This window comes from Nilaparvata lugens, chromosome 10 (genome assembly GCF_014356525.2).
Source record: "Nilaparvata lugens isolate BPH chromosome 10, ASM1435652v1, whole genome shotgun sequence".
Classification (NCBI taxonomy): Eukaryota; Metazoa; Arthropoda; class Insecta; order Hemiptera; family Delphacidae; genus Nilaparvata; species Nilaparvata lugens.
Genome location: NC_052513.1, coordinates 43,191,238 through 43,210,766, shown reverse-complemented (window position 1 = coordinate 43,210,766; position 19,529 = coordinate 43,191,238). Strand labels below are relative to the sequence as shown.

General features: G+C 36.4%; 1 protein-coding gene across 1 annotated transcript; it reads left to right on the top strand.

Moving 5' to 3' along the window:
* The first annotated feature begins 77 nt into the window (after window positions 1-77).
* On the top strand, window positions 78-10,225 carry LOC111050579 (60S ribosomal protein L10). The gene is made up of 5 exons (XM_039436916.1): window positions 78-181; window positions 291-318; window positions 2,477-2,782; window positions 4,431-4,593; window positions 10,007-10,225. The coding sequence occupies exons 2-5, from the start codon at window positions 296-298 to the stop codon at window positions 10,175-10,177; spliced, it is 663 nt and encodes a 220-aa protein (XP_039292850.1). The 5' UTR covers window positions 78-181; window positions 291-295; the 3' UTR covers window positions 10,178-10,225.
* Window positions 10,226-19,529: the final 9,304 nt, after the last annotated feature.

Sequence of the window (19,529 nt, the reverse complement as noted above, 5' to 3'; positions counted from 1 at the left end):
ATTTTTCCTTATGTTCCCGCATGAAATATTAGTTTCTTATTTGAAATTGTTTAATCAATGTCGTTCCTGGAAGGATGATGTTTTGATGTTTATGTTGGCAACAATTCACCACATAGATTTCCTCGTTCACTCGTTCCTGTTTGGTCAAGTCTTTGAGTAGCCTTCGTCGATTGCTAACGTGGTGAGTAAATTTTAATCCTTTTCCATCTATAAAATAAATCTTTACTCAACAATTTTAATTATTTCTATTATCATTTCAATATCTAATCAATTCAATTTCTGTGTTACAGCAACGATGGGGAGAAGACCGGCTCGTTGGTAAGTTTGAGATCGTATCATACGCAAACTTAGGTTATATAGGCTAATGAATCAGCATGCAGACTTTCAAAATCTTTATAAATGTTACTAATTTATATTACACAATGTTGCCTAATTTTAATTTCACATTTGTCATCCTCTAAATTCTTTCATACTTTACTTGGAATCTGAATTTTGAGTTTCCAACCTGGTCTAACTAATGAACTTATTTTGCCAGTTTTCTAATTTTTCATAGCCAATGCTAACTTATCCTCAAATTCAAAAAATACCGTACAACATTGTTTAGATTTAGTCTAAATTTTGTTAAGATTCTTACTATAATTATTGTAGAATGATTTGAGTTTAAAAACAGGTAGTGTTTTCTTGATTGTTGATTCTGTAACATGATCCACTTTTAATTAGGTGTAATAGATAGTTGTAATAGTACGGACTTTCTAATTATTAAAACCGTGAATTTTTTCAAAGAGATTGAAAATTTTATGAGTAATTTTTCTAGAGCCGTGAGTATAAAGTTTAGTTTGGAGATACTAATTAGTTGCATTGATTAGTTTACAAATTCAAATCGAACTTATAATGTAGTCTGATTTTCTCTAAACTACTGTGAAGTTTACGAATTTTTTATCCACTCACTTATGGTTAAGCCACACAAGGCGTTTTTTAATCGAGACGACAGGACAGGAGTCTTACTCCATACGCCAACCTAGTCAGCCAATCGGAGAGCTTCCTGTCTTGTCGTGCCATCTGAATAAACGCCTCGTGTGGTTTGGCCCTAAGGGTAGGCACACACCAGTTAGTCAAGACAAGACAAGATACGTTTAGTCACAATACTTCACATAGTTGCTTATGAAGCAACACACCGATTAGTCATTGCAATTAGACATGTCTTCATAAGCAACTATGTATTGTGTCTGATCATGTCTTGTCTTGACTAACTGGTGTGTGCCTAGCCTCTTAGGGTGCAGTCACATTGGATGTGTATCTATATATGCAAGTGCACGCTTGCTTATGCATGACCAAGCGCGCAGATGAGAAACAAAATCTGGAAAGAGCCAAAGGAACACTTACACGGAACGCTTGCACTTGCTGCTTGCGTTCAGTGTGAGCAGCTACATGCAAGTCACAAATTGATTCAATGGCTCTTTCCAGATTTTTCGGCTCATGCATGATCTGACGTGCACTTGCACATATCATACGTTTACTTTTAAAGCTTGTAGATATGGTTCCATTTATCCTGTTTTTCATAAGACTAGGCGTACATCGGTTAGTCAAGACAAGACTAGTCACAATACTTCACATAGTTGCTTATGAAGACATGTCCAATGCAATGACTAATCAGTGTGAGTTGCGTCACAAGCTGCTATGTGAAGTATTGTGACTAATCATGTCTTGTCTTGACCAACCGGTGTACGCCCAGCCTAAGGCTAGGCCCAGACTAGTTAGTCAAAACTGGACAAGACATAATCAGATACGTTTAGTCACAATACTTCACATAGTTGCTTATGAAGACATGTCTAATTGCAATGACTAATCAGTGTGAGTTGCGTCACAAGCAGCTATGTGAAGTATTGTGACTAATCATGTCTTGTCTTGACTAACCGGTATACGCTCAGCCTAAGGCTAGGCCCAGACTAGTTAGTCAAAACTAGACAATACATAATCAGATACGTTTAGTCACAATACTTCACATTGTTGCTTATGACGCAACTCACACTGATTAGTCATTGCATTAGCAATGTCTTCATAAGCAAGTATGTGAAGTATTGTGACTAGTCTTGTCTTGACTTGACTAACCGGTGTACGCCCAGCCTAAGGCTGGGCCCAGACTAGTTAGTCAAAACTAGACTAGACAATCAGATACGTTTAGTCACAATACTTCACATAGTTGCTTATGTCGCAACACACACTGATCAGTCATTACAATTAGACATGTCTTCATGAGCAACTATGTAAAGTATTGTGACTAAACGTGACTAGTCTTGACTAACCGGTGTACGCCCAGCTTAAGGGGTTTAAACGAACAGCTGACATTTCTTCGTTTGAACCGAATATCTGCATATGGGACTTGATTTGTAATATTAAGGTAATTTGATATTTTCATGTTATTCTTTTTTGCAAGCTTAGGAGAGCTTATTAATTCTAGATTGTTGTTTTTTCACAGTTACCGGTATTGTAAAAACAAGCCCTACCCGAAGTCCCGTTTCTGTCGTGGTGTGCCAGATGCAAAGATCAGGATCTTCGACTTGGGCAAGAAGAAGGCGCGTGTCGATGACTTTCCGCTGTGCGTGCACCTTGTTTCGGACGAATACGAACAGCTGTCGTCCGAGGCACTCGAGGCAGGCCGCATCTGCGCCAACAAGTACATGGTGAAGAACTGCGGCAAGGACCAGTTCCACATTCGAATGCGGCTGCATCCGTTCCACGTCATCCGCATCAACAAGATGTTGTCGTGTGCTGGAGCTGATAGGTGAGTCACCTCATTTCCCTTGATGATGCTTATTGCTTTTTTGAAAATTTCTACGGCAAATAAAATGATTGATAGAATTAAACGATTAAGTGCCGGTTGCACAAAACCGTTTAAATTTTAATCGTGATTAATCCCACGAGAACCACTCAGAGAAGCAGTCATATCAAGAAGGCCTTCTCTTATTGGTTCTCGTGAAATAAATCAAGGTTAAAACTTAACCGGTTTTTGTGAAACTGGGCCTAAATATAAGTATATTTCGCACCTAGGGCGGAAAATATGTTGTCGGCTCAAGATTGCAGTTTTCAAGTTCGAGACGATAACTTGATGACATGAGATCTTATCAAACTGAAAACTTATCGTACTAAAAAATTGATCAATTCAAAATAGGCCTAGGTCAAACTAAAAACTTGACAAATTGAAAGTTGAACCTTGAACTGAGATCTTGATAAATTGAAAATTTAAGGAACTCAGGACTTGATGAATTGAAAACTTGATGAAATCGCATCCTATTAGAAGGCAAACAATCAGTATCTGAAGCTCTAGTTACTGTCAATGTAAGGACCAGACCACATTAAGCGAGGTTTCAGGTGCCAATCCAATCAGACAATCAAATATTCCAGCCCTGCCGACTCTAAAAACGCTTTATAAACCTAAGGGTGACAACCACTTTATCTAGATCTGAGTTGATCAAGAATCAGCCCTGGTAGCCAACTTCATAGCGTCCAGTTTTCAGTTCATCAAGCACCTGTTGCTTTCAGGAAGTCCAGTAGATACATTACCATGTATTTAATTCTAAAATCAGAAACTTATGAATAATATTATCAGCATATTGTCATTCAAAATCGAAAACCTTTTCCTTACGTAATATTCAGCTATCTTCCTTGACAATTCTCACTATTGCCCTAACTAGTGTGCAACGGTGTTGACTTGAAGAACTGGGCTCAACTTCTCATTTGTTTCAGGCCCGTTTTTCAAGAAATGGTGGTCAAAATATATATTTGAACTGGGAACTTTACGAAATAATACACTCTTATGAACTGTAAAGAGGCATATACAATAGTCAAGTTTTTAAAAACACTCATTTAATCTGAACGTTCAAAAGAACTTGAATTCGAGGAAACTTGAATAATGCTTAATTAGTAGTAGTTTCATTAACCTATTTTGACGATTTCTTGAGATATTGAAACAAATGGGAAGTTGAATCATCCAGCTCGTCAAGTCTCACTGCATCAAGTTTTCTTTGCAGGCTGATGAACTGTCAGCTACATGTTAATGTAAACGCTGCTTAAGCACACGTCGGCAAACAAGTTTTCCACTTCTGCTGTTCTTGTGTTATTATTAGGATTATTTATCTGTGTTTTCTTCATTTTCAAATGCAATTCAATGCCGAATCCACATGCTAGCCCAATGAAGACCAATGACGACCAGCGCCAGTGAGTGGATGGGTGGTTTGCCAGCGCTGGCCTTCACTGGCCGACGTTGGTTTATCAGGCTTGGCCAACATGTGGAGTAGGCATAATAAGAGTATTGGAAAAGCATTGGGTTGACTAATCCAAGCATTGCAAGGCTGGGCCAACATGTGGATGCGGCATAAAATACAGCAAGTGTCTTTGAATGTCGATTCAACAAATTTGAATGGTTGTTTCAGGCTCCAGACCGGAATGAGAGGTGCGTTCGGCAAGCCCCAAGGCACAGTAGCGCGCGTGCGCATCGGCCAGCCAATCATGTCGGTGCGTTCCAGTGACCGTTACAAGGCCAGCGTGATCGAGGCACTCAGGAGAGCCAAGTTCAAATTCCCCGGACGTCAGAAGGTAACTGACTACATCATGCATTTTATGTATTGTAGTATTTTTCAGATGAGCGTTCTATTGTACTATTTACAGTAGGCGTCCCGTAGCTCTGCCTCCGTGTCTCTGAAACGGCATATAGGCAAGGTATGGTAATATTCAGGGCTTTGCAAAAAAAAACATCAGGCTACAGAGACACTAGATCCCTAGATGGAGGAAGCTCCCTACACAGAGATTCTTCATGAATGATAGAGCTGCAACGTATCACTAACAATGGAAAGATTATGTTGTCAGCTGATAGGCTGTGTTATGTTGAAAGGACGTAACTCCAAAAAGCTCCTTGTGTATCTTTTCGAATGCAACACGTTGCTTTTTAGAAGATACAAAAGAGCATCTGTTGCTTATGGAATGATATATTGAAGCTCCTTGTATATCTTTCGGATGCAACACGTTGCTTTTGAGAAGATACAAAAGAGCATCTTTTGCTTATAGAATGATTCTATTGAAGCTCCTTGTGTATCTTTTCGGATGCAACACGTTCATTTTGAGAATATACAAAAGAGCATCTATTGCTTATAGAATAATATATTGGAGCTCATTGTGTATCTTTTCGGATGCATCACGTTGCTTTTGAGAATATACAAAAGAGCATCTGTTGCTTATGGAATGATATATTGAAGCTCCTTGTGTATCTTTTCGGATGCAACACGTTGCTTTTGAGAAGATACAAAAGGGCATCTGCTGCTTATGGAATGATACATTAAAGCTCCTTGTGTATTTTTCGGATGCAACACGTTGCTTTTGAGAATATACAAAAGAGCATCTGTTGCTTATGGAATGATATATTGAAGCTCCTTGTGTATCTTTTCGGATGCAATACGTTGCTTTTGAGAATATACAAAAGAGCATCTGTTGCTTATGGAATGATATATTGAAGCTCCTTGTTAATGTAAACGCTGCTTAAGCACACGTCGGCAAACAAGTTTTCCACTTCTGCTGTTCTTGTGTTATTATTAGGATTATTTATCTGTGTTTTCTTCATTTTCAAATGCAATTCAATGCCGCATCCACATGCTAGCCCAATGAAGACCAATGACGACCAGCGCCAGTGAGTGGATGGGTGGTTTGCCAGCGCTGGCCTTCACTGGCCGACGTTGGTTTATCAGGCTTGGCCAACGTGTGGAGTAGGCATAATAAGAGTATTGGAAAAGCATTGGGTTGACTAATCCAAGCATTGCAAGGCTGGGCCATGTGGATGGTTGCGGCATAAAATACAGCAAGTGTCTTTGAATGTCGATTTAACAAATTTGAATGGTTGTTTCAGGCTCCAGACCGGAATGAGAGGTGCGTTCGGCAAGCCCCAAGGCACAGTAGCGCGCGTGCGCATCGGCCAGCCAATCATGTCGGTGCGTTCCAGTGACCGTTACAAGGCCAGCGTGATCGAGGCACTCAGGAGAGCCAAGTTCAAATTCCCCGGACGTCAGAAGGTAACTGACTACATCATGCATTTTATGTATTGTAGTATTTTTCAGATGAGCGTTCTATTGTACTATTTACAGTAGGCGTCCCGTAGCTCTGCCTCCGTGTCTCTGAAACGGCATATAGGCAAGGTATGGTAATATTCAGGGCTTTGCAAAAACATCAGGCTACAGAGACCCTAGATGGAGGAAGCTCCTTACACAGAGATTCTTCATGAATGAGAGAGCTGCAACGTATCACTAACACTGGAAAGAGCATGTTGTCAGCTGATAGGCTGTGTTGTGTTAAAAGGACGTAACTCCAAAAAGCTCCTTGTGTATCTTTTCGAATGCAACACGTTGCTTTTGAGAAGATACAAAAGAGCATCTGTTGCTTATGGAATGATATATTGAAGCTCCTTGTATATCTTTCGGATGCAACACGTTGCTTTTGAGAAGATACAAAAGAGCATCTTTTGCTTATAGAATGATTCTATTGAAGCTCCTTGTGTATCTTTCGGATGCAACACGTTCATTTTGAGAATATACAAAAGAGCATCTATTGCTTATAGAATAATATATTGGAGCTCATTGTGTATCTTTTCGGATGCATCACGTTCATTTTGAGAATATACAAAAGAGCATCTATTGCTTATAGAATAATATATTGGAGCTCATTGTGTATCTTTTCGGATGCATCACGTTCATTTTGAGAATATACAAAAGAGCATCTGTTGCTTATGGAATGATATATTGAAGCTCCTTGTATATCTTTCGGATGCAACACGTTGCTTTTGAGAAGATACAAAAGAGCATCTTTTGCTTATAGAATGATATATTGAAGCTCCTTGTATATCTTTCGGATGCAATACGTTGCTTTTGAGAAGATACAAAAGAGCATCTTTTGCTTATAGAATGATATATTGAAGCTCCTTGTGTATCTTTTCGGATGCAACACGTTGCTTTTGAGAAGATACAAAAGAGCATCTTTTGCTTATAGAATGATTCTATTGAAGCTCCTTGTGTATCTTTCGGATGCAACACGTTCATTTTGAGAATATACAAAAGAGCATCTATTGCTTATAGAATAATATATTGGAGCTCATTGTGTATCTTTTCGGATGCATCACGTTGCTTTTGAGAATATACAAAAGAGCATCTGTTGCTTATGGAATGATATATTGAAGCTCCTTGTGTATCTTTTCGGATGCAATACGTTGCTTTTGAGAAGATACAAAAGGGCATCTGCTGCTTATGAATGATACATTAAAGCTCCTTGTGTATCTTTTCGGATGCAATACGTTGCTTTTGAGAAGATACAAAAGGGCATCTGTTGCTTATGGAATGATATATTGAAGCTCCTTGTGTATCTTTTCGTATTCAACTCGTTGCTTTTTAGAAGATGCAAAAGAGCATCTGTTGCTTATGGAATGATATATTGAAGCTCCTTGAGTATCTTTTCGTATCCAACACGTTTCTTTTGAGAAGATACAAAAGAGCATCTGTTGCTTATGGAAAGATACATTTTTTAAAAATGTTGTAGTCTAGTGGCCATCCGCCGATAGGTAAAGCTACCTACAGGACCCAGACTGTACATGATTATCACAGCTTTTTGTACTACCGTAAATTATTTTTCAAGAGATTCTTTCCTCAAGGTGCGTGGTACAGACTCATGCGTCACGAACATGCCCATGCCCATTTCACTTTTCATCAGCTGATGCTATTCTTGTTATATCTGTACAGAAACCGTAAGATACAGCAGATATAATAAGCATAGCATCAGCTGATGAAGAGTGAAATGCGCGTGTTTTGTTACATAAGTCTGTACGCACCTTAATATGGTATCTCTTTTCTCCTCACTATTTAAATATTTACCTAAATTATCTTTATAATTATTATAAACTGATTGGACGACTTGCACAACTAAAGACAGTCATTGTACACATCGAATTGGACCAATTAATAAACGGCTTCTACCCAAACAAAGGTAGCAGCCCCATCCTATATGTTCTGTATATTTTATTTATTAATTTATTACATTCCACAATCACAATATCAAATTAATGTTGAATGAAAAAGACTAAGAAATTGTCAAAAAAACCAATGATTTATTGATAATTAGAAATTCTAATTATCATTAAATAAATCAGTGGTTTTTTGACAATTTCTTAGTCTTTTTCATTCAATATGAATAATTACCACAATATCAACTTCTCAACTACACAAAAAATCAAATTAATGATTGGGAGAGGATCAACAGGTTAAACCCATACCTGTTTAACATGATTTTGATGAAATTTATTGATTTGCTCAAGAGGTTGAATAGATAAGTGCCTTCATTTTCACAATTCATAAACATGTCAAGTTGAGGCAACATGATAAGATTATTGAAGATTATTTAAGATCTTGTCTTGCATTACTGCTTTGATTTGTTGATAACCGTGTTGTCTGTTGCCAAACTGTGCGAAATTTCAATCTTTATACAAGCCCAATTAAATTTAAATTGTGCGAAATTCAATCTTTATACAAGCCCATATGACTGGATATATTCAATTCGACAACACAGTCTATGCAGAGTTGTCAATTTGAATTATTTCTAGTCATGTGCTTGCATGAAAAGGTTAAAATTTCGTTCAACTTGGCAACACGGATCAACTTCATCAACAATTTGTCCAAGTCTCAATTTGATTTATTCAGAGTATAACTTTATTCATATTTTGAATGAATTTCATTTAGGAACAATAGTAATCTCAATCAATGTGTTATTAAATCATTTAATATTGTGTCAGTATAAACTCCGACACTCAAACGTGAACGTGGGAGGAGCTTCATTGTCGGGTTCGGTGACGACAACCAAGCTCCTTGCACGCTGGCGTCAACGAGTCTCCCCGACAGCCAATCCCCTACTGGTTAGGAGGGGACTGGTTGTCGGGACCGTAGGCGACAACCAAGCTCCTCGTCAGTCAAGCTCCTCCCTCAGGCTTTTGTGTAGTTAAGAAGTTGATATTGTGATAATAATTCATATTAAATAAAAAGACTAAGAAATTGTCCAAAGCCACAGACTTTATTGAAATTCAGAAAGACCGGTTTTGGTTGTTACACCATTGTCAATCTCTGATGAACTAAAACTGTATACAAGAGCAGCAGAATTTATACTAGTAGGCGAGTACTGCTATTGGTCAAGGGCATGAACGCCTGCCATTGGCCCAGCTAGACAGAGTAAACAGTCTCCTCCCACTTAACGGTACTACAGAAACGTCATAAGATGGCGGTTTAAGCAACAGACTCGCCATGATAACAAAATTTACTTTCAGTACAACATAAAAAACTAGTAAAAGTTAATAGAACGAAACAAAAGCTCACGTTTGTTCAATTATCTTAGGTTTTTATTTTGTACTGAAAGTAAATTTTGTTATCATGGCGAGTCTGTTGCTTAAACCGCCATCATGTGACGTTTCTGTTAAGTGGGAGGAGACTGTAGCTGGGCCAATGGTAGGCGTTCATATGCCCTATACCAATAGCAGTACTCGCCTACTAGTATATAATTAAATTCTTCTGCTTTTGTATTTAGTTTGAGTTTATCAGAGATTCACAATGGTGTAACAACCGAAACCGGTCTTTCTAACTATCAATAAATCTGTGGTTTTTGACAATTTCTTACTTAGTCTTTCTAACTATCAATAAATCTGTGGTTTTTGACAATTTCTTAGTCTTTCTATTTAATCCTCTCTCTGGAGCTCAGTTGACGCCGTCAACCAATTCCTTCGAAAGTGGTTTTAAAAGGAGCTCAGCTGACGGGGAGCTTGGTTGGCGCGTATCCGTGGCAAGGCAGAGAATCGGCAACTCTGTTCTCCTATCTTTACACTGCCATTATAATGGAGACCTCACTAAAGGGGCAATTTTCATGTGTTGCTTTTTCTGATGTACCTGTTTCTTCCTTTCGTTTTATATATGTTTGTAACGTGTTGTGATGTTTGCAGATCTACGTCTCGAAGAAATGGGGCTTCACCAAGTACGAGAGAGACCAGTACGAGGAGTTGCGAGATGACGGCCGTCTGGAGAACGACGGATGCAACGTGAAGTACCGACCGGAGCACGGGCCCCTCGACAACTGGAAGAAGGTTCAGGCTGAGCTGGCGCAAGCCGATTAGACTCGAACTGTTCTATTTGTTTAATAAATTTTATCCGTTTTGATGGTAGACCTGGACTTGTTATTTCTTTAGGCCTATCTGACCTATACCATAGAGAAACAATAGCGTAAGTAGATATCCCATGGTGTAGGGCGTTCATGTCACTGTTATCTCGAGCCAATTACTGTTGATTATTCTCATTTTTTACTGTTTTGGCCTGGCAGAGTGTATGAACGTCACAATATGAAAGACTACCAGCGTCATAAAGCTTCACAGGAAAGAATTACGTGGAATATCGGCTTGAGATAACAGTAAAAGTTGCGACATAAACTCCCTACACCATGGGATATCTAGTTATGCTATTGTTTCTCTATACCTATAGTGAGGTCCTTGTTATAATCGCAGTGTTTGATTAGCAATGGTATTGCTATCCTTGTCTATCATTCAACAAAGCGGAAAGCGCTATCTCTTTCTCGCTTTGCTCTGTTGTCAGATCGGCTTTAACAATGTAGAATTAATAATTGACAAAATATTTCATCTTCATTATGAAATTATTGAAAAATATGATTTCTTGCTTTATAAAATATAATTGATTATTTTAAACGAGAATGAACAGTTGATATTGATTACATCAATAAACCTGTATCAGCTACCGTCTTTAGAAGGCATTGACAAGCCAGGTTCGGCAACGTTTTTCTCCTATCTTTCTCCATTGCCATTATAACGTGGACCTCACTATACGTGCTATATTATCTACCTTGGATACGGTGCAGTAGAGTTTAGGGAGTAGAAGCGTAGAGGGAAGGTAGCGTAAGAAGAAACGGTATCCCACGATTTTGATGTATTCATAACGACGGGAAGGCAATTGTTGAAGTAAAAAGGCAATTTTGTTCCCTTACTGACTGCTTATTTACATTAACAATTGACTACACGTCGTCGTCGTCATAAATACATCAAAACCGTGTATTAATACATCGCAGTTCGGAATGGATCGAGAATAGTTATTTGTGCAACTAGTGCGCAAAGTGACAGTTTGCTGCACCAAAAGAAACGTTTACGCCCGAGCCGTAGGCGAGGGCGGAATTGTTTCTTGAGTGCAGCAAACGAACTTTGTGCACGTATTTCACATTACATTTTTCCTACAGTTACCATTGAATATGAGAAGTGGTTGATGATGGGTAAAATGATGGCTGAAATCCATCAAATGTTTGTCTGTATAAATTAATAACAACTTTAATTTATTTTAAACTTGATAATCCAATTGAAAATTAATAATCGATAATTCATTCAAATTAAAAATCAAATTAATCCAATTAATTTGAAAATTTGAATAAATCTTAATTTATAAAAATGTAACCGGCTGCTGTGCAACCGGGCCTTAGTATTAAGAGTGCGCAAAGTAATACTTTGCGCACTAGAGCGGAAAAGTGATTCTTTGCGTTCTGTAATCAGTGCAGCAATGGCCACTTTCCAAGGTACCTGTAGGAAAACTATCTTATTCCATTGTATAAGTGGTTTATGTTCTAAATTTCAAGCCGATTACTGTAGACTACAGTCTATTATTACTGTTTTGTTGGGGCGAGAGTGTAAAGGTGCGTACAGATTTACGCGCCGCGAATTGGGAATTGGAAAAAAATCGAAATGCCAAAAATTAGAAAATTTTCAACATGTGATACATGAAATAACACCGCTTTGAAGAGCTAAGAAGAATGAGCCCAATTTGAACCTGATCTGATAAAGTATTGAAAAGTTAGGTTGATTTTTAGGGTAAAATTTCCGAATAAAGGGCCGCCATCATGAAACTGGAATGAATTTAAAAATGTTGAATACAAACGTTTCTGCGCCTTGTTTCAAAGTACTCGTATACCAAATTTTATCCAAATCGGACCATAACTGCGGTGCAAACAAACAGACAAACGCCGATTGACTTGAAACATAGAATTCACTTCGCTCATTCAATTAGTAAGCAAGTCGTCATTTTTTGTGTTAAAACTAGATCTTACAATCTAAAGGTGCGTACAGATATACGCGCCACGAACATGAGCAATTCACTTTTAATCAGCTGATGCCAAGCTTTTTATATCTATCTTACCGTTTCTGTAAAAATACAGATATAGTCAGCTGATTGAAAGTGAATTGCTCATGTTCGCGGCGCGTATATCTGTACGCACAGTATGAGACACTACCAGCGTCACATAGTTTCACGAAAAAGAAATACAAGGATATAGGCTTGAGTTGAGATTGAAATTTGGAACAAAACTAATACCATGGAATAATTTCTTATACTATCTTTTCTTTTTGCTAGAACAGCCTCAATAAACTTACTCCCAGCAACTTGAAAGTGCTGTCCTCATGATACCTGTTGAGGGAGTAGTATCGTTGAAAAAAGATAGCGTAAGAAGATATCCCATGGTATAGGTCATTCATGTTCCAAATTTCAACCCGATTTTACTTTCCTTGCCCTATTACCATGGGTAAGGAAAGTATTGCTTTCCGAAAAAAATGAAGGTACCCCAATTTCTATACGTTTCAAGGTCCCCTGAGTTCAAAAAAGTGGTTTTTTGGTATTGGTCTGTATGTGCGTCTGTGTACACGATATATCATCTCCCAATCAACGGAATGACTTGAAATTTGGAACTTGAGGTCCTTACACTGTAAGGATCCGACACGAACAATTTCGATCAAATGCAATTCAAGATGGCGGCTAAAATGGCGAAAATGTTGTCAAAAACAGGGTTTTTCGCGATTTTCTTGAAAACGGCTCCAACGATTTTGATCAAATTTCATACCTAAAAAAGTCATTGATAAGCTCTATCGACTGCCACAAGTCCCATATCTGTAAAAATTCCAGGAGCACCGCCCCATCAATTATCAGGCTTCAGATACAATTTAAACAAATAAATTTGAGTGGAAAAGATTCAGCATATAAATCTCTACAATTTATGTTCTCTAACATTTCCACCTAAAATTGAAAATAAGCTCGAAATGCGAGAAAATAAGCTCGAAATGCGAGAAAATAAGATTATTCAATTGCAAACTGTTGGCAACTCGCTCCATTGGTTTGACATGGTTCTAACTGACATTTCTGGTCAAATTGAGGTTATGTTGTTTCTGAAATGTATTAATCCATATCTATACAGAGAACTCACTTTGAGTGCGATCTGTTGACAAATAATGGAACTAATAAGAGTGACAAGGTTGTAACTGACAAATAAGAAGATAGTGTCTCAGGTTGACAAGGTTCTAACTGCTGAAAATCAGCTGTTTGATATTAATTTGTTCTTGCAGCCCTGTTTTTCCTGTGTCACCATGCAGCAGCTAAGTAAGAAGTGAAGTTTTGAGGTTATCCTTGTATGTTTCAAAGTATTTTATGATTTATTGCTCATTTTATTGAATCCAAGTTAGATATTTTAGTCGTTTCTTCCATAATGGATGAAGATGAAATTGGAAGTGATTAAAGCTCATCTGACCTATTCTCTTGCGATGATTCTGATGAATTTATTCCACCAACATCATCTTCTGATGAAGAATGCTTTAGTATTTTTACTAACAAGAGGTAAGTTTACGAAAATTTCGCTTATTCTTAAGTATTTATGTTCATATTTTGTTATTTTCTCCTTATATTACCCAGGGTATAAAGAGTCTAGGCTTACAATCTCAGGTTGTAACAGGTTGAAGGAACCTCAGGTTTCAAGCAAGCTCAGGTTGTTGAAGTAATAACTTATAATTATAATAACTATATTTAAATTTTGAATAATTTATACTTTTCATCATTATGTTTCATGTGTATCATCCCTTTTGAGATGTAATCCTCTTTGTTAATCACGATTTTTTTAGTAGCCTATGTAAGGATGGAATTTTCTTTTTTTGACTGATAGAAATTATCATTTTATTATAGCCTAAGTCTAGAATATTTCAAATAAACATAACTTAGGTACTGTAATATTTTCTCGAAATTGGGGGTTTTCTGAATATTTATTGAGTTTTGAAATGCAAGCCTAATTACTTTTAATTTGTTTTCAGAAAGAAAAGAGAGAATCTTGCAAAACCAATTTGTAGGAGAAGATTGGTTCTAGCCCAGCTGCTCTTGGAAATACTTCAAAACTAGTCATGACCCTTATGAACCAATCAACTGTGGCAACATAAAGTTCAACGAGGTGCCTAGAAGGGCATCGAAAAAGGTTCCAAAGAGTTCACCCGGTTTACAAGCAGTTCAAATTAAACCAAAAGTTCAAAATGTCCAGAAGAAATCTCTGACGCAAAAAAGAAGGATTTGAAAGCGGCATTTCCTTTTATGCCACTGCAAGACTGGGCATTTTACATGACAGTTCTTCATTTGAACTAGATGAACTAGGTCCTATTCACCTGATAGTAAGAATATGATATGTAACTTACGTATAACTTCTTAGGCTGACCAGTGACAATATTTTTACAGTTCAAATGTTGTGAGCATAACCATAAACTTCACTGCTGAATACATCATTATTTACATATATTCTTTCCATTTAATATTCTTCACATTATTGTTAACATAGTCTACAACGTACTCATTATTTTGAACGAAATGTGTTTGTAAAAAATTCATTTGATTAGAACCATAATAATCTATTAAAGTCACTTACTGTATTTGTGGTAATATTTTTATAGTTCTAATGTTGTGAGCATAAACCATAAACTTTACTGCTAAATACATCATAATTTACATAATATTCTTTTTATTTAATATCTTTAGATTATTGTTAACATTGTCTACACCGAACACATCATTTTGAACTAAGTGTGTTTGTAAAAAAACTCATTTGATTAGAACCATAATAATTTTTTACAGTCACAATTATATTAGTGTATTCAGTGTATTAGTGTTAGTATTAGTGTTATTTATTAGTGTATAAGTGACAATATTTTCACAGTTCTAATGTACTGTGAACTCTACTGTACTGTGAAAATAACTATGAACTCTACTGCTCAATAATATGTCATTATTTGCATATTATTCACATTATTTTGAACAAAATCTGTTTTCAAAATAAAATTTTTCATTTGATTAGAACCTTAATAGTTTTTTTTAATCTCCTTCATTTAAGTATGGGTTGATTTGAAATGGCTGTATGTGCAGTTAGAACTTTGTCATCTTCATAGTTTGACAAGTTGACTATGACAAGGTTCTAACTGCAATATAGTGAATTTATAAAAAAATAATGAAAAGGTATCTATCAAATTAAACATATGAAAGTTAGTGTATACATATATATAAATTGGAAGAAAAAGTTTTAGTCAAATTAGTCAACAATTTCATGAGTTATATAAAATCAAAACTTCAAAGTCGATTTTCTCAAAAGTAGGTGTAATGCAGTTAGAACCATGTCAAACCAATGGAGCGAACTGTTGATTCTATTAAATCATTCACTATGAAGAGATAGCAGACTTCGTGTGTCTGCAGCGCTATTGTCCTGTCACCAGCGCTATTGTCCTGTCACCAGCTGTTTCAGAACTTAGAATAGTAGATGTGATATGCGCGGGAACACTAGCGTCAGTTGATCAATTATTTTCATAACGGCAAGGAAAGTTGTGTGAGTGCTCCACACCAGATTTTTTTGTTAACTCAAGCCGACTACTGTCTATTATTACTGTTTTGGTCGAGTAAAGGTAGACACACACACACACACACACACAGGCTTCATGGCGGCGTGTGCTGAAAAGAAAGAAAGGAGGAAAAATATCTAGCCATCTTGGTTTCCCAAGTAACAGACAGGTAGACGGTATAAAAGTAAGGAAAGAACGGTGAAGAGTAGAAGAAAAGGGAAGTATTGGAGAAAAAAGTAGGAAAAAAGAGAAAAAATGTGCAAAATTTGTAAGCGAGTCCACTTTCAACAAATGTATCTAAAAGAATTGGCCTTGCAAACAGTAGTTTGAGCAGAAATCTCGTGATTCATAATCTCGATAATAAAGGGTATGTAAATTCGTATGGCTTTTGTTAGTGGAGAGTCCCTTGCGGGAAGGTCCCACCGCCTGAATATATCATTTAAGCCGTCAATGGGCCTTACGACTGTCATACTTCAGCCGGGACCGACAATTAAGGTGCCCATCCGATAACACGGGAGTGATCTGGTTAAAAAACTATTGGTGTTGAGAGGGTTTGAACCCGGGATCTCTATGCTGCTACGCAAGCACTCTATCCACTAGACCACGGATCACTCCATACCAAATGGTAAGGGTAGTTATTTCATTATGTATTAAATAATCAGCCGTCTATAGTGAGGTCCACGTTATAATAGCAGTATTTGATTAAAATTGGTGTTGCTATCCTTGTCTATCATTCGACAATGCAGGTAGCACTATACTTTTCTAACTCCGCAACGTTGCCAAGTCTGTTTTCAACAATTTGGAAGGTATCAAGGCAACGTTGTTCTCCTATCTTCATCCACTGCCATTATAACGTGGACCTCACTACAGAGAGAAGAGTGAACACTAGCGACCACATAGTACAAATTGTATTATTGTACATAAAATGTTTAATACCTATGTTTTTGTTTATTATGTACAATTTTATATTAAATTTATGTGGTAGCTGGTGGACACTTTATTTTTGGTGATGGTTTCTTGATTTGTTCAGAGCTGTGATGTATTAACACACTTTTTTCTATATGACATGCAGTCAAATATTAAATAAATATAATCAGAATCTTTTATTTACTGACTTTTGTACTTTCGATCTTTCAAAAATGATCGCGAGACGGTCGAAAGTACTACAGTCAGTAAGTAAAATATTTTGATTATTTACTGTATATATTATATTCCTATTATATTTATACTATATTATATTATTTGACTGCACATCGTGTGAAATACATAGAAAAAGTGTGTTGACTTTATTTTTATAAATATCAAGTTTCAGCTCTAATGAAGATTTGTAGACTAATAATTATAATATTGAGAAAAATATGGAATACTTACTCACTGACTGGGTTATGAAAGAATAATTAATATTTTCTATAATAATTTATATTAATCTACAGGTCGTTACCAAGTTTTAGTGTTAACACTTCATGTAACATAGCAGTTCTTTATGGATCAAGAAATTCAAGACTTGTAAAGCCTACACTTTATGACAACAGCTAGAACTAAATAAAAATGTATGCATTGTTTCTTTAATTATTAGTCAGGCTATACATGAAGGCTGTTCCGTACACTTCTATTATTATTTAAATTGGATAATATTTTTCAATATAATTGTTAAGATCATTATAAGAGTGAGAAAAAGTGGCAACTGAAATTTTTAAGTGGTCTAATAAGCGAGTTATGGGTTGTGTTGTGTACATGAATCACTAGAATAAAATGTATTTATTCAAAAAAAATAAGCAAATTAATTGAATAGAGTGTGGCAAACATTACATATTTAACACATAAACTTAGTTAAAAATAAAAAATAGAATGTGGCAAACTATCCACTAACCTTGAATAGGGTTGAAAGATCTTTTGTGAAGAGACTGGATGACAGCCCTTGTTTGACCTCGTTGTTCCATTGAATGGCTTCGTCCACAGATGATGATTTGAGCACATAGACTATTGGTGCAAATGTTTCAGTGTGTACCACTGCTGAGTCATGGGACAGTCCCGAAATGATTGTCGGCTCTACGAAGAAGCCAGGTCTATCAATGGGCTAGAAATAAGAAAATTTAATTGATAAATCCATATGGAATACATTTTTTGAAAGTAAGATGAATTAAAAAAAATAGGGTAAGTTTGAGGTGGAAAAGTTTGAGAAGTGTAAAAGATTCTTTGTTGAAACACAACTTACTATTGTGCTTTTGATTAATCATTTTCTATAATAATGAATTCATGGACATATAAAGAAATTCATGAAAATAGTAGATATAATTTCCTAGAAACTGCTCATATTCTGTTGTGTTACAAATCCTAAGCCCTCCTATTAATTGAATTATTCATCAATAAAATATGAGTTTAAACATTTTATCACAAAGTTTAAGTTCGAGTAGTAGCCTATCACAAATATTGATACTACAGAAAAACTAATGCAACAATTTTTAAGAAGGATAGTAATCTGATAGACTGCATATGTTTCCAAGTGAAATTGCACACTCCAATTTATTATGAAAAACTGAAATTATAAATGATGATTTTATTTGAATTATGATGAAAATACTAGCTCCAATAAATCTTCTAGACGTATTACAGATTCAGTGAGTCGATGGTCGATTCTACCTGAAATAGCTTCTCAGTATTCGTTCACTAAAATTAAACTATGAATAAGAAGGTGTCACTCCATAGTTGTTCTGTAGCTTTCAAAATGTTTGTTATTTAGATTTCTAATGAGAGGGACAAGTTTAGTAGTACCTTCTGTACAATACCTTATATATTTTGAAAAGTTCTGGCTAAATACTATTCTCTGTAATAGAGTAATCAGAGTAATGGCACAAATTCAAGAGATGACGATGTTTGACTTCTTATGAAATATATACAAGCGCTTGGAAATAACTTGAAATAAAAAAAAATTGTATAAATTTTCTAAAACGTATTTGATAGGGCAACATGAATATTCAATCATAGAAAATAACTTGTACCTACCCTTGTAATTGAAAAAGTACCTATATATTTCAAGGGTACTAGTTACAGGGTCTGTATAATAAGTAACCGGACTGACCTCAGGAAATTTTTTATGTGCAAAATATGTACAATTTTTCATTAGAAATCTTCAAAGTAGTCCCTATTGGAGTCGATAACACGCTGATACCGAATTTTCAAATCCCTGATGAACGCTCCCTGGAAGTCGGCAACCTCTATGCTGTCTAGAGCCCTCATTGTAGCACGTTGAACGTTTTCCAGAGTCCTGAACCGCGTCCCCTTAAGTTGTCTCTTGATCTTGGGGAACAAAAAGAAGTCCGGTGGTAATAAATAAGTGCAGAGGTCCCATACAGTGTGTTCTCGTCTGCAGGATCTCCAATTCTATAGTTATCACTTGTCTGTAGGCCCTTTCCAACCACCCTAGTACTTCATCGTTATGGTACCTGACATAAATAAGATAGCTAAGTTATACAGTAGTAATATTATTAAACGAACATCTACATCAAATAATGTTAACCTTCCATTCAATCAATAAGAGGAAGAGGGAGAAGAAGATACAAAATGTTGGACGACATCAAGGAGGGGATGAGCTACTATGCAACGAAGCGACTGGCAGAGAATAGAAAAGAGTGGAGGGCTGCTGCCATATAGAAGGACCTGCTTACGAGCAGAAAACTACAGACAGACAGACAATCAATAATTATTATTATATATTCATTACCGCTTGAACAAACGCAATCTCTCATTTTTCCACCTTTTTCAACCTTACAATTATTAAATGCAATGCACA

Bases quoted from the DNA above. Each gene is read 5' to 3' on its own strand.
- LOC111050579 (XM_039436916.1), top strand. From the start codon at position 296: ATGGGGAGAAGACCGGCTCGTTG. The intron at 319-2,476 runs GTAAGTTTGAGA...GTTTTTTCACAG, and splicing joins GGGAGAAGACCGGCTCGTTG to TTACCGGTATTGTAAAAACA. The intron at 4,594-10,006 runs GTAACTGACTAC...TGATGTTTGCAG, and splicing joins AATTCCCCGGACGTCAGAAG to ATCTACGTCTCGAAGAAATG.